At 63.8% G+C, this 14,908-nt stretch overlaps 1 protein-coding gene across 5 annotated transcripts; it reads left to right on the forward strand.

Moving 5' to 3' along the window:
- The first annotated feature begins 854 nt into the window (after positions 1–854).
- Positions 855–12,441, forward strand: FAM189B (family with sequence similarity 189 member B). Of its 5 annotated transcripts, none has more exons than XM_043535409.1 (13): positions 855–1,607; positions 2,417–2,710; positions 3,671–3,727; positions 3,996–4,106; positions 4,575–4,706; positions 5,031–5,138; positions 5,521–5,681; positions 6,031–6,130; positions 6,744–6,828; positions 7,113–7,742; positions 8,159–8,227; positions 8,810–9,072; positions 10,885–12,441. In XM_043535409.1, exons 2-13 carry the CDS (start codon positions 2,492–2,494, stop codon positions 11,056–11,058), a joined length of 2,109 nt encoding a protein of 702 aa, XP_043391344.1. In that variant the 5' UTR covers positions 855–1,607; positions 2,417–2,491; the 3' UTR covers positions 11,059–12,441. The 5 variants fall into 5 exon arrangements, with proteins under 5 accessions (XP_043391344.1, XP_043391345.1, XP_043391343.1 ...); XM_043535410.1 differs by having other exon boundaries at positions 2,545–2,710; XM_037883642.2 differs by having other exon boundaries at positions 856–1,607; positions 7,152–7,742.
- Positions 12,442–14,908: the final 2,467 nt, after the last annotated feature.

The raw sequence follows: 14,908 nt of genomic DNA on the forward strand, positions 1-14,908 counted from the left end.
CATGTCTATCATCCTCTCCTGGGCACAGGCCGGCAGCTAGCTGGGGAGTCATAGGTTTCTGTGAGCTGCCCTCTGTGCACCTGAGAGTATCTCCTGGGCAGAGGGTGGGGAAATGGGGGTGGAACCTCCAGGCTATGGGCAAGGTGTGATTGGCCGTGAGGGGTGCTCTGGAAGCCCCAGCCTGGACCCACCTTCGGAGAAGCGTGCACTGGGAAGGGGGACCCTATCTCCCCTTTGTTGGCAGCCTTCAGCCCATCTCCCTCTGCTGCTCCCTTCTTTGGGTGAAGGCCTATCCCGTGTTACCCCTCGCTGGGGGGGAGCGCCTGCAGTGCACTGTCTGAACAGCCTCCCTGGCCCCTGCTGCCCTGCAGTGCTAGGCGGGGTAGGAGCGGGGCTGCGGTTGCTGGTAGGAAAGCATTTCCATTAGGCCGGGAGGCCCAGGGGAGCTGCTGGGGTTAGGGCTGCAAGTGGGGGGAGGGTTTAATGGCAGAAGTAGCAGATGCTCTCACAGCTCCTTCCTTTCCCTGGCGACCCAGCCCCCATCAGCCTGAAATGCACTGGCCATCCCTAGCAGCTGCCTCCTCCTCCCCCAGAGCCCAGGGGCAGCTCCAGCTGCGGGGGGGGCACAGCTGGGGGCAGGCCCCCCTCCCAGCCAGAGGGTAGGTGCTGGGCACAGCTGGGGCAGGGTCTCCCCCGCCCCCGGCGGGGCAGCTGCAGCGGTCCCGCGGGCGCTCGCTAGCCCGAGCGGGGCCCCAGCCGGGTCACGTGGCTCCCAGCTGGGCGCCGCTGGCGCGCCCGGCCCCGCCCTCCCCGAGACTACAACTCCCAAGGTGCAGCGCGGGGGGGCGTGGCCCCTGGCTCCGCCCCGCCCCGGGCTGAGCGTCCCGGGGCGATGCGCGGCGGAGCTGCCCTGCGGCGGAGACACCCCGGCTCCGCCCTCGGCCGGCGCCCGCCGCAGCTCGGGGCGAGGCGCAGAAGCGGGCTCCAGCTCCCGCCGCGCCGCAGCCTCGGGGGCCTGCCTGGGAGCGCCCTGGGCAAGGGCTGCGGGGCAGAGCCGTCCCCGGACCCCCACCCCGCGCCCGAGACCCTGGCGCGGTCCGGCCAAGCTGAGCCCGGCCGGGGCTGCCTCCCGCCCGGACCAAGCCCCCCGGCCCCGGGTGGATTCTCTCTGTTCGTTCGTCTCCCGGGACCCCCTGAGTTTTGTCTGCCTGGCGCCGGAGCTCCCCGCCTGCCGGAGATGGGTCGCTAGGGGAATCGCCGTGGGGCAAGCGGCCCGTCGCGCCCTGCGAGCCGCCCGGGACTAGGGGCACCGTGTGGCCGGCGGTAACCGGGAGTCTCGAACCCCTCACTCGGCTGCACCCCAGGCTTTTATGGATAACGTTTAATTGACTCCACGCTCAGATCTGCCTGGCAGGATTCCTGCTTGTTGGGCTTCCCCCTTCTCCCCCACCGCTTTTGTTCGGCTGCTGCATTGGTGTCAACCTGAGGGTGTTTGGGGGATTGAAACCCCATCCCAGCGTTCAAGTCAAGTGAAGCCCAGCTCAGTCCCTAGGTCTGAGGGAGTGGGGATGGTAGCAGGGCAAGTCCCTGCTAAGCAAGGCTGTCTGGTGAGTGTGGAGCCCGAGCTCTCAGCTGGGGAACCCTGGTCTGTTTTTAGCCTGTTCTGGTAGCGGAAGCTGGGAGCACGTGAATGCTGCCTGAGAACCCCTCACTGGGAGAGGGGTGAACGGCTCTTTCCTCACCCAGTGCTCCCCAGCTGGTCTGTGACCCTCACTTCAAACTCCCTGGGGAGAGCTGGATTTGAGGATGCTCCTAAACCCAATTGGGAAGGTGGATGAGACTTCTTTCCCATCGAGCCTGGCTGCTCCGGTTTCAGAGGCCTGGCCTGGAGAGGGCCGTTCCCATCACGTCTCTGTGTCTTTACGGAGCAGAACATTCACCTGCAGATCTGACCCTGGGTGCCCCTAGCCTTAGCTCCATGCAGTCCTTGGAGCTGCTTTCAGGGATGGCAGAAGGCAGCGGGACACTCAGCTCCTGGGAAGCCGTTCCGTGTCTGGTGAGGAGTACTGAGCTGGATGTTCCCCCCAGGGCAGGATGCTGAGATAGAGGGATCCCAGGGCAGCTTGTTCTGTGACTGAGAAGAGGTGGCTCTAGACTCCCAAAGCACTTGGGGCTGGTACAGCGAACCCCAAACTCAGAGAGCAGGGTCCCCAGTCCTGCCTGACCTAGAATCCCCCTCCCAGCTCCAGGGTGGATGGGGCAGCACATGGCCAGCTCAGAGCAGTAGGGACAGAGAGAGCAGAACAAAAACTGCACAGATAGCCAAAAAAGCAAGCCTCGCTTGGTCTGGTCCCGGCTGCTGTTCTGGGCAGGCCAGCCAGCCCCGCGTCCTGACTGTTGCTCCCTTTGGCATCAGTTCCGTTAACTGCACCAGGCTTCTCCTGCACCACCTGGGCCAGGACTACGTCTTTTCCTGACCTGGAAACGAGTCATGCCATCTCCCAGTGACTCCAGCCATTCCCTGACTGGCCGCTCCTCCCGCAGCCTCACCCATCTCCGAGTGCAGAGGACCTGGCTGCAGATTCTGCTGGTGCTGGGCTTCATTCAGGTCATCCTGGGTATCCTCGTCATCACCTTCAGCCTTGTGGCAGCTACCATCACACCCTCCACCAAGGTCCGGCACTCCTGCCCCTCCTGGGCCGGCTTCTTGGTGAGTCTCCTGGTTCTCACAGACAAGGAGCTGCCGTCTCCAGGGAAAGTGGGGAGTCCCTAGGCAGCTCCAAGGTGCTGGCCCAGGCCTTGGGTGGCCAATTGTGTGTGCTGCTGGCCTTTCCGGGAGCTGGTTGGGGAGTTGGGTGGGAGCCAGCTGCTGTGTGGCTGGGGGAGAGGGTCGGGGGGAACTCCTCCCCTCTGGCTTTTGTTGGCTAGGAGAGTTTCCAGAATAACTCTCAGCAATGCATTCCCCCCCATGCCCCTCCCGCCCTTCTTCGTCCAAGGCACCAAGACTGGTTAGTGACACGGCTGGGAATTTGGCCTAGGGGCAAATCCCCCTGGACTGGCTTCCTGTTGAACTTCCTCCAGGCCAGCTCCTACTCCCCCATCTCCCAGGCCATCAGCCCTAGCCCTCCCTCGCCCGGGGAGAGGGTGTGCAACAGACCTTAATGCCCCCTTACAACTCCAGGGATTCAGGATGGTCCCTGGTTTACCAATGGGGCTGCAGGCCTACGGGAGCTGGGAGAGGCCCTCAGCAGCTCCTGGATCCCTGCCCTGTGTTCCAGACACTTGACAACCCCCCCCCCCCCCCAGCTCATCTTGGACCCACCTCTCCTGCCTGCTCCATCAGCAGAGACCCCTGCTGGGGGATGCCTGGCTATGGTCTTGCTGGCTGGCTCAGAGCTGCCTGCAGGCCCTGGGCTCTCCAGAGTGCCCTGAATCAGCACTTTCCTCAAGCTGTCTCAGCTCCCTTGGCCTCTGGTTCCTGCCTGTTGGCCTTGCTGCCGCCGCCCGGGATGGGCCCCACTCCCGAGGCTAGGCCTTGGCCCCAATCCCTCTGGGACCAGCTTTGTGGGCTGCAGGGCTCAGAGGAGGGTTCGTGGCCTGTGGGGGTCTCAGGCCTCCTGCCCCTCCTCTCTCCTTCCCACTGTAATTCCTGTTCTTCTGTCCCACCTAGTTGGCGCTGTCCGGGCTCATCGGCATCGTCTCCTGGAAACGTCCCTTCACCCTGGTGGTAGGTGTCTCCTGTGTGTGGGCTGTGGGTGTCCTCACTGACCCAGGCTAGGGCCCAGCCCCTCACCCAGCTTCTGTCATGGGCCACCACAGGCACCTGCTTCTCCCCCGCCCTGCACCAGGACGGGGAGGGCAGAGTGAAAAGGCAATCCCTTGTGCACGCATGTGTGTATCACGTGTGCTGGCTTCTAATATGCACGCTGGCCTGTTGCGTCTCACTCCCCCGACATGCCTGCCCAGCTCATGGCCTCTGTCTGTCCTGGCTGCAGATCACCTTCTTCACGCTGCTCTCCGTGCTGGGTGTCATGCTGAGCCTCGCCGGCTCCATCCTCTCCTGCCAGAACGCTCAGCTGGTGAAGTCCTTGGAGGCCTGCACTAGGGTAAGGCCCGGCCCAGCCCTTCGAGGGACTCTGCCTCCTGGGGCTGGGTGACAGCCCCTCTGGGAAGTGGGCACGCCTGGGGAGGTTGCACATCAATGCCTGTGGGTGAGCGGAGTGGGCTTAGCCTCTGTGCCTGGGGCAGGGCAGTGGGCCCATGGGAGGGAGGGGCTAGTATCCCAGCTGCTCGAAGGGAGGCTAGGCTGGGACAGTTCTTGGGGCTGGTTCTTGTGGAAGGGACCTACTGGCTGGGTCTCCCTGGGACCTACTGGCAGGGCAGATGGTGCAGTTGCAGGACTCCTTGTGTCTGGGTCCGGGGGCTTGGCCATCCCTTACTCTTAGGATTGTCCTGGAGCCTCCAGGAATTGAAGATTAATCTTAATTAAAGGTTATGCCATGTGACAAAACCTTCAGGAATACATCCAACCAAAATTGGCAACCCTACTCACTCTGGGTCTCTCCTCCCTCCAGGAGAAAGACTCCTGTGTCTGCTGCCAGGCCCGCTCCGAGTACCCGTCCATGGGCCCCGCCTGCAGCAGGCAGGGTGAGATACTGACCATGTTCCCCAACCCTGACTGCTGGAGCGTCCGCATGGCTCTGAAGGTAACTGGGCCAGCTGCACTGGGCAGGTGGGGAGGCTTGCACTCTGCAGGGGTTCTCTGTGGGAGAGACGGGGGGGCCTTGGAGCCTGACCGGGGCTCTCTCCACTGGGCTGGTGTCTGGGGGGGCTGGCTGTGTCTGGGGGGGCGGTCCTTTCTATGCTCTCTGCATAATGGGGCAGCTTGGTGTCTGGGGGGGCTCCCTATGCTCTTTGCACTGGGACGGGGGGCTCGGTGTCTGGGGGGGCTCTCTATGCTTTCTGCGCAGAGCCTGTGCACACTCTGAGCAGCATCTCTGGGGCTCATTCCCATCTCCCCTGCATCCCAGGATCTTCTATTCAGTGTTTGTGGCCTGACCATCTTCTCCACCATTGTCTGCACGCTCTCCGCTGTCACGTGCTGCATCCAGATCTTCTCCCTGGACATTATCCATGTGGTGAGTCCTGGCCCGGCCTGCGGCTCCTCTCCCAGAGGATTCCTGCTTCACAGGAGCCTGGGGTCGGAGGGTCAGGCCCTGGGGATGCTGGAGAGAACCTGGAGGGGACTGGATCCTGCCCTCAAATCTCCTTGCACCCAGGGGATCCCCTGCCCATGGTCCCCATGCTTTGCCTGTTCCTCAGGGATACAAGCAGCAGCTCCTTGGCATTTGCAGTGGTGCAATATGCTGGGACGGGGACTATTGGGCGCTGGAGCTGCTCCCTGATACCTCTCTGGGTGAGTAGGGCCAACAGCAGGGGAAAGGGATGTGTCCCATCCCCCACCTAGGCACCTGGCCCGGGGTGCTGGCAGGCTCCCTTCTCACTCCCCTCTCCCTGCAGCTGGCCCCGCAGCGCTCCAGTTCGGTGACCCTGGAGTGCACGTCGCCCCCAGACCCCTTCCTGCAGAACATGATGGACTTCGAGGAGTTTGTGCCCCCGGTGCCGCCGCCCCCGTACTATCCGCCGGAGTACACCTGCAGCTCCGAGACCGACGCGCAGAGGTACAAACACACTGGAGGAGAGTGCAGTGCTGGGGGGGAGGGCAGTGGGGTGGGCTCTGAGGCAGGGGGGAAGCCCATTGCTGAGTTGTAGGTGCGGGGACCTCAGGGACACACAGGATCAGCAAGAAAACAGGGCAGGGGAGGGCAGTGAGGGGAGAGCCTGAGGTGGGGCTGGGGGACGCCAAGCTGGGGTTGGGGGCAGAGGTAGGGAGGGGGAGGCCAGGGCAGGGCTTGTGGGGGACCCAGGGGTTGCTCCGGGCAGGTTTCAGCCTGGACCCTACTAGGCTGCTTCTATGGGAGGTTTGGCGCCCCATTGTGGCTGATGCCCCTTTCCTGTGTGGACCCACAGCATCACCTATAACGGTTCCATGGACAGCCCTGTGCCTCTCTACCCCACCGACTTCCCCCCATCTTACGAGACTGTCATGGGACTCCGGGCAGGCAGCCAGGTAAGGAGCCCAGGGGCTCTCGGCTTGGCCAGGCTCAGAGCTGGGCGGTTGTTCAGAGAGGTGGGGCTGGCAAGGAGCAGGCGGTGCCTGGCCCAGTCCTTTCACCAGAGGCTCAGGGTACCCCCGGTAAAACCACAGAGTGACGGGTGAGGGAGAAGCTGGGCTGGGTGAGGGGATGGAGGAGCTGTAACGGACTCCAGGTGGGCCCAGGGGGTGAGCAGCACATCCTTGCTGCTGTCTCCTCAGCCTATCACTGACGGCACTGTGGTGGTAGAGAGATGGTGGGGGAGGTAGCAGTTTATCTCACCTGCCCTGTCTCTGTAACATTGTGGGACCAACCCAGCTACACCACACTGCATACATTGTGCTAAATCTACCATAGCTACTCCAGCCCTAGCATCTCCCAGCAGGAGGTGCTGTAGGGGCGCAGGGCAGGAGCGCCAGCTGTGCGGGAGCTCCCGGCTATGCCAGTGCCAGCCTCTCCCAGCAAGAGGTGTTGTGGGGTTGGCGGGCAGGAGCACTGGCTGTGGGGAGAGCTTAGCATGCAGCATCTCCCTGCCCGTACGCCCTGCCTATGGTTCTGTGATGTGATGTGGTTGTGCCCACCCTGCAGGCCACACTGTTCGATTCGCAGCTCACGGATCCGTCACATGGCTGCACCTGTGACCACGTCCCCTCCATGGTGCTCAGCGGGGAAGGTAACAGGGTCCTTGGGCAGCAGCTGGGGGCAGGGCCCAGGGAGGAGGGAGCAGCCTGTGTCCAACTCTGCCCATGACTGGGTGGGAGATGGGGGCTGGAGAGGTGGGGGCAAAGTCCTGGTGAGCACCATATGGGTGCCTGTGGGCTGGGTGGGAGGACAGTGGCATGTGCCCAGTAGGGGTGGAGGTGGGAGTCCCGTGCCTGTGAGCTGGTCCCCCAGCAGGGCTGGGATAGGTGCTCCCAAGACACAGGTACCCTGGGAATGTGCTCCAATCCCTCCCAGAGAACCCTGTGCATCCCGCCTTGCCTGCGTGCCTTGCAGTGTCCATGGACAGCGGCTCCCTGGTCATGTCCGAGATCATCGACGTCCCCGGAGACAGCAGTCCCTCAGAGGACTCCTGCTTGCTGGAGCTGCAGGGCTCCATGCGCTCGGTGGACTACGTCCTCTTCCGCTCCATCCAGCGCAGCCGCGCGGACTACTGCCTGAGCGTGGACTGCATGCAGTGCGGCCACCACCCCCGCAGCCCCACGCTGGGTCTGCAGGGCCCCTTCGAGGATATGCCCCGGCCCCGGGTGCGGGGGGAGCGCTCTTACTCCTGCTCCACCCCTGGCCCCAGTTACGAGAGGCTCTTGGAGACAGGCGGGGCCGTGACCCACAGCTGCAATCGTCTGGAAGGGCTGGCTCGCTGCGCTGGGCCTTGCTTCCCTGAGGTGCGACTCAAGGGCAAGAGCTCGCTGCCAGAGCACCAGGGCATCAGCTACGCCGGCTCCCTGTATCCGGAGCACGGTCACCGCCATCATCAGCGACGCAACAGTGAGACATCCTGCCTGCTGGCCCCAGCCCGGGGCCTGAGCCGACGGCCGCTCATGCGGTCGCACAGCGACCCTGGCATTGCTGTTGCCAGTGATCCTGGTAGGTCGGAATGGCCAGGGGGAGCCGGGCTGGCGTTGGTGCCCATGTCAGTCTGTTCTCACTAATGCACTTGGGGGTGGGGGATGGACCATTCACGCTCCTCCAGGGGTGTTCCAGGGGTTGCTGGTCAGTGGTCACTGATCGGGTGGGTGGGTGCGGTTTGCAGGCACCGAGTGGAATTGGTGCGCGGATCGATATGCAGCTCATGTCAGGGGACTTGTGCAGGCCTGGCAGTGGGTGCGCACGCATGGCCCATGCAGGGCTGGGGTGTGCGCGATGGCATGCCCATGCACACTGCTTCCTTGAGGGAACGGGTGCGTGCAACTGATGGGTTGATGCATGGTCATGTGAAGGGATCTGGGGCAGGAGGAGGGCTGAGCCTGAGTATCTACCCCTTGCCTTCTTTCTCCTTCCAGCCGACTTCCGGGATCTGCTTTATACCAAAGCGCTGGAGGATGATGCATCCAACTCTTCTGCAGACACAGGTCAGGGCAGAGTCAGGTTCAGGATGAGTGTCTGACACGCGACCTGGGGGATGGGCTGGAAATCACTGGGGGGCTGATGAGTGACCCCTTTACTTGGGAGTGCCTGGCAGCGTGCGGTAGTGCCCCCTGCTGGGATTGGCAATCTTTGGCAAGCAGCCCGTCAGGGAAAGCCGCTGGTGGGCCGGGCCAGCTTGTTTACCTACAGTACATTGTCCGCAGGTTTGGCCAGCACGTTCCTTGGTCTGCACCGCTTTCCGCAGGCCGCATTGGCCTGGGACGGGGCACCGCGGCCAGTGGGAGCTGCAATCAGACGAACTTGCGGACGCCGCAAGTAAACAAAGCGGCCCGGCCAGCCTATGGCTTTCCCTGACAGGCCACGTGCCAAAGGTTGCCGACCCCTGCCCTAGAGCATCCCCTGCTGGGAGAGGCTGGCTCGATAGGGAGGCCCTTCACCCCCCCAGAGTGCATAGCAGCCCTAGGCCTCTTGGCCACAGCCTCTGGGGCCCCATGCGGCCTGTGCTTTCTCACATCCCCACTGCGTTCCCCTGAGGCCGCGGTTCTCACAGGCCAGTCTCCTTACAGGACTGTGCTCTGAAGCCTGCCTACTCCGGCTCTCGCACTGCGACTCACCCCCGCTCCTCCGGGCCGCCTCTGCCAGGAAGAACAAGGTCCCAGTGCCCAAGAAGGTGACACAGCGGCTGTCGAAGGCAGCGACGCGCTCCCTGGGGGACCTGAAGGTTTGTCGTGGTACCCGGGGGCTGGTGGCCAGGTTCCTGCAGAGATCCAAGCGCAGCCTGGTGTCTGGCGTGGAGATGGCTGGGCACAGCTCCCAGGGCCACAAACAGGTAGGGGCTCCATGTTGGCCACGCTCCGCGTGCAGGGCAGCTGAGAAGCGCTGGCAAGCCCCATGCTGCCCATCCCCCTGGGCCCAGGCCTGGATTGTCCCCTACAGGCATTTCCAGGCCCAGTCCTGTCTAGCTCGGCCTCCCCTGCACCTGTCCTACCCTGGGGAGATTGCCTGACTGGGAGCTCCCAGTTTCCTTCTTGCTGGGCGATGGCATCCTGGAGCCACTTGCTGCAGAGTCAGCCTATTAACCCTTCCCAGCCTCTCTCTATGCTTGCCTGGCTGGGTGCCCAGCAGTGAGCTCATGAGAGAGACGTGACCCTCCGTACGTTCTCCCCCAGGCCACGCTGGCCCTTGGGCTGCCATAGCCACAGCAAACACCTGCCCACTGCCTTAGCGCTCTCAGCTGCCCCTCCCTTTTCTCTGAGCAGGGTCTCTCGGGGGCTCCCTGCATGCCCTGGGCTTTGGGAGCATTTGCCCCTTGTTCCACTGGGCTGGAGGAGCTGGGGGCCTTCCTGTTTCTCTCTCTCGGTTCTTGCCTGGGATGGGCCCCCCATCAGTGAGATGTGTAGGGTCGGGATGTGGCTCTGCACTCTGGAGCTCTGTGTCACTATGGTCCCGGGCCAGGCTGGGAGCAGGGGACTCCTGAGTCCTACAGTGCTCCTGGCTCTGCCACTGACTCACCTCAGTTTAGCCACTTGTAAAAAAGGGCCCATGACCTTCCCTGCTCCCAGGTTAGTGAAGGTCGGTGAGTGTTGCCTGCATTGCTCCGTGTGGGAGGCTCTGGAAGGACCCAGCCTGCGTTGGGTAACAGTCCCCAGGAACTCTAGGATTTGGCTGGTCTATAATTGCAGCTTGTTGGCCCAGTACATGCCTTTGCTGCATGCGACCAGCCCTCTTCCCCTGCAGTCTCCTTTCCAGGCCATCCGTGCTGACGTTCCTCCTCCAGCAGCCATCTCCCCAGCCTGCAATTAGGCTCCCTTCTCTGATGAAGTTTTTAGGTCACGATCCTGGCATCTGAGCTGAGACTTTAGTGCACTGACCTTCCCCTCCTAGTCCAGGGCGGCTCTGTCCCTTGGATGATGCTAAGTCACAGCTTGCCCCTTTTGGCAGCTTAAAGCCGCCATGCGAGACCTGATGGGCCTGAGCCCAGGAGACTGTTCACTGGTCCTGGAGAGCTCTGATCCCTCCCTGGCTCCCTGAAGCTGTTCCTCACTTTGAGCACTGGGAACTGCTCTGGGGAGTTCTGAGGCTACTCTGCCTTCCTGGCCGGGACAGCAAGCAACACCTCTGCTTGCTGCCTCACCGAGTCATAGGCTGCTCGTGCTGTCACCCGCCAGGGCCAGCTGCCTCCTTGCCTTCAGTCCCTGGCTGTGGCCTCCATCTGCTCAGGGGTGACTGGGGGGAAGATGCCTGCTCCCTGGGCTCTCAGGGCTCCCCTATGGGGTGTCCCCACCCCTCCAGTCTGCATCTCGGCACTTGCTGAGAGCTGTTCTGCCTGGCAGGGCTTCTCCTGGATGTGCCCTTGTGGCAAGGTTCCTACCCTCACACGGAGCACTCCAGACACCTTCCCCCATCCCCCTGAGCCCATTACAGCTACTAGCCAGAGGCGCAGTAGCAGGAGAGAAGCCAGGCCATGGGCTCTCCAAACACCAGCCTCTCCCTGGTGCATGAAGCGCAGTGTGTCCGGGCTGCAGCTCTGGGGCAGTCCTGCTCCAGTTCCAGCCTGGAGAAGGCGAGGGGCAGGTGTTGCACACGCAGCACGCAGTGCCCTGCTGTCCTCACCTCTGCCCTTGTTGCTGTGGCTTGCCAGGTGCCTCGGAGTCTGTGGCAGGCAGCAGAGCACGCGCTGCCTGAAGGGATTCACTTGCAGAGCTGCGGGGACCTGAGCTCCACCTCCTCGCTGCGTCGCCTCCTGTCTGCCCGCCAGCTGGAGTGCAGCCGTCCGCGCAGCCTCAATGGGGTCTACAAGGAGAGCATCCTCTGAGGGGAGCCGCCACCTTGCCCCCCGCCTTGCCTCTCATGCCCCAGCTCAGCTGGGAGTCTCCACCAGCATCAGGCTCTCCCTGCCTGGGGTCCACAGCACGAACTTTCCCTTGGGTGCTGGGGAGGGGCCACGGGCTGCCTCATTCCCAGCAGACATTCCTCGCTGCTAGGTGACAGTGGGACAAGCTGAGGACCCACACAGACCACCAAGGGCAGAGCACTGTGGCCTGGTTTGGTGGATCTCTGCTCGGGACTCTGGGAAGGAGGAGGTGCTGCAGTCTGCGCACTGCTGTGGAAACTGGTGAGCGTGGACACAGCCTGCTTTGTGCTGAGAGGCAGTGTGTGCCCCCGTGCTCACTCCGAGGGGCCAGCAAGCTTTGGAGCATCGCCTGTGGGGGTGACACGGGGTGTTCCTGGGGCCAAGCCCTTGCTGTATATCGGACAGGGCTATTTCAGTGTGTGTCCACACAGGCCCTCCTTGTATTAATAACCCAAGAGAAGGGGCAGAGCCTGGTCCCGCCGCCTTCGCTGCAGTCTGCTGGTCCAGACGCTAACATGGTTCCCAGGGCGAGAAAGCTGCGCTCAATGTGCACACTGATGTCCTCCCATGACAGGCCTGGGCCTCGCTTGGCCCCTGCATTCAGGGAATGCTTGCTGGCTGGCCAGGTTGCCTCACAGGGCCGTCTGTGTCAGGGAGATTGTAGGCTTGAGCCCAGCTCAGCCCTGCTCTCCTCAGATGCTGTGCAACCCTTTCTAGAGTGGGGGAAGGAGGGGCACGGTAAGCCAAGCCAGGCCAGGCCAGGCTATGCTGGGCTTCCCCACAACTGCCCTTCTCTTCAGGCAGGTCCACAGCCCCCAAGCAGAGGCTGCAGCCCCTTCCCATAGAGACTGACCTTCCCTTTTGTCCCCTTCTCCAGCTCATCTCATCTCCCCAGCCCTTCCCCATCCTGGGCTGGCCTGAGCTGTGGGCCTGGATCTTATGGTGGAACTCTGGCTTGAGAGTGTGGCCATGACCAGTGAAAGGCCTAGGCCCTGGAGAAGGGCTTCAGGAAGCTGGGGTCAATCTGCTCCACAAGGTTTAGGGGCAGAACTAAACCCCTCTGTGCACTAAGTGCCCATCTCCCCCCCCCCACCCCCAAGCCCTAGCCAGGCTCTTCCCATCCCTGGGCTCTGGCAGCCTCTCCCTCCTCCTCCCCGCCAGCTGATGCCTTTGCTTGTATGCCGCATGTGCGATGCAGCTCTCCCCTCTCTGGGATGGTGGGGGTTGCACTCTTTTTACCTCGGGAAGCATGTTGGGAACTCCTGCAGGGAGTCTCCACTGCAGGCTCTTTAAGCTGCACTGACACTTATACAAGAAACCAAATAAAGTTATACACCCCCAGGAGCCAGCTTGGGCTGCCTCATGTCCTGCCCGCCTGCCGTGGACCTGCACCAGCTGCCTCCACGCTACAGCTGGGAAGAGCTCTGGCTCAGTCCAGGAGAGTGGGGAAAGGAGCCCTGGGGCTCTTGCTAACCTGTCATGGGAAAGAAGACAAGCCTCTCTTTGGGTCAGTGACAATGGCCCCATTCAGGCATTGCCTGTGTGGGGCGTATCTGTTCATTGCAGGTGTCTGGGGGGGCGCATCTGTGCATGGAGGCGTGCGCATGTTCACAGGGTGTGAGGGCCGTGCAGATAGAGGCACACATCTAGTCACAGGGTGAGAGGGCTGTGCATCTGGACACGGGGTCTGAGGGCCGTGCGGATGGAGGCATATGTCTGAACACAGGGTGAGAGGGCTGTACGGCTGGAGGTGTGTGCATTGAGTCAAACACTGGAACAAATGACCTACGGAGGTTGTGGAATCGCGGTCACTGGAGGTTTTGAAGAACAGGTTAGACAAACCCGTCAGGGCTGGGTTAGATAATACTTACTCCTGCCTCGGGGCAGGGGACTGGACTAGGTGACTTCTGAAGGTCCTAGCCTGTCCTGCATTCTATGAGCCTGCACTCTATAGGTTGATCTGTTTGGTGCACATGTGCACAGGGGGAGGTCAGTCCCTCCCAGCTCCAGCCCCACTCTAGCATTTGGCTGGAGGCTTGGTCTGTCTCTTAGGAGCCTTGTTCCTAGGCTCTGCTTCCCCAGCTGCGAGTGGGTAGGAGCCGCTACCACGAGCCAGAAGGGAGAGTGCTTCCCTCACTGTGCACCTGAGAGGCCCCTGGGCCTGGGCTACCACCAGCAGCTTCTATGCTCCCTGGGGAAACTTCGCAGCTGAGGGGGGGCAGTGTAGGCTGCTGGGCCAAGCTGTGGGGAAGAGGCATCTGAGAGGAACTGCAGGTGCATGCGCCAGAGAGAATATCCACGTCAGGGGAGTTGGACACGGGGGATGGGAGAGTTGGATAGTGAGCGCCACGCCAACTTGAGATGGTCTCTGGTCCTGGGGGCGCAGGGCCTGATTTGCTTCAGCTGAAGGTTAGAGGGCAGCTGGTGGAGTTATAAGGAACCTTTACGTAGCTCTCCAGGGTGCACACCGGGACAGGTGCAGACTGGGGCTAGGGCGGGGAACCTGTGCTGTCTCTGCTGGCAGCCTGGGGTTGTTTGCCTCGGTTGCCCTCGGCCACCTCTCGCTGCCTTTCTAAGGGGATCTCTCAGCTGTAGGGAGGAACTGCTCCCGGAACTGAGGGTCCTGGGTGTAGGTGAAGGGGTGTTTCGCAGGCAGGGCCCTGCCAGCTCCCCCATTGTACCAACCTCTCCCACCAGTGCCTAGGCCAGCTTGTTAGCACTAACCCGCTGGGGGGACTGGGTGCCAGCACTAAGTGGGGGCAGGGGGGCACGGGCTGCTGGCCTCCCCAATTGCTCCCAGGGCACTGCACTTCCGCAGCCAACACTGTGGCTCAGCTCCGCAGCCCAGGCTCCGTGTTCTCTGTGCCCCAGGGACACGCTCTGCCTTCCCTGCATGCCTGCCCTGCTGTGGGCTGGACAGCAGCAGGGTGCACCGAGCCCCCACGCCCCTGGAACTCGGGTGTGACGGGCTGGCGGAGCCCCCAGGCCAGGCTGCCTGGTCCAGCCCCAGGCTCCCTCCGTGGCCAGGCGGTTCCGGCTCGGCCCCAGGCTCCCTCCGCAGCCAGGCGATTCCGGCTCGGCCCGGCCCGGCTCAGCTCAGCCCGGCTCGGCCCCAGGCTCCCTCCGCAGCCAGGCGATTCCGGCTCGGCTCAGCTCAGCCCGGCCCCAGGCTCCCTCCGTGGCCAGGCAATTCTGGCTCGGCCCGGCCCGGCTCAGCTCAGGCCGCCTCGGACCCAGGCTCCCTCCGTGGCCAGGCGATCCCGGCTCGGCCCAGCCCGGCTCGGCTCCGCCCCAGGCGATCCCGGCTCGGCCCGGCCCGGCCCGGCTCCGCCCCAGGCGATCCCGGCTCGGCCCGGCCCGGCTCCGCCCCAGGCGATCCCGGCTCGGCCCGGCTCCGCCCCAGGCGATCCCCGCTCGGCTCGGCCCGGCTCGGCCCGGCTCCGCCCCAGGCGATCCCGGCTCGGCCCGGCCCGGCTCCGCCCCAGGCGATCCCGGCTCGGCCCGGCCCGGCTCCGCCCCAGGCGATCCCGGCTCGGCCCGGCTCCGCCCCAGGCGATCCCCGCTCGGCTCGGCCCGGCTCGGCCCGGCTCCGCCCCAGGCAATCCCGGCTCGGCTCGGCCCGGCTCCGCCCCAGGCGATCCCGGCTCCGCCCCAGGCGATCCCGGCCCGGCCCGGCCCGGCTCCGCCCCAGGCGATCCCGGCTCGGCTCGGCCCAGCCCGGCCCGGCTCCGCCCCAAGCGATCCCGGCTCGGCCCGGCCCGGCTCCGCCCCGGGGGATCCCCGCTCGGCTCGGCGGGCCCAGCGGCTCCGG

Source organism: Chelonia mydas, chromosome 24, assembly GCF_015237465.2.
Source record: "Chelonia mydas isolate rCheMyd1 chromosome 24, rCheMyd1.pri.v2, whole genome shotgun sequence".
NCBI classification, from domain to species: Eukaryota; Metazoa; Chordata; order Testudines; family Cheloniidae; genus Chelonia; species Chelonia mydas.

Excerpts from the sequence above, each read along its gene's own strand:
- FAM189B (XM_043535408.1), top strand. The coding sequence starts at position 2,492 with ATGCCATCTCCCAGTGACTCCAGCCATTCCCTGACTGGCCGCTCCTCC. Across the intron at positions 6,829-7,112 it reads CATGGTGCTCAGCGGGGAAG|AGAACCCTGTGCATCCCGCC; the intron begins GTAACAGGGTCC and ends AATCCCTCCCAG. Across the intron at positions 7,743-8,158 it reads TGCTGTTGCCAGTGATCCTG|CCGACTTCCGGGATCTGCTT; the intron begins GTAGGTCGGAAT and ends TTCTCCTTCCAG.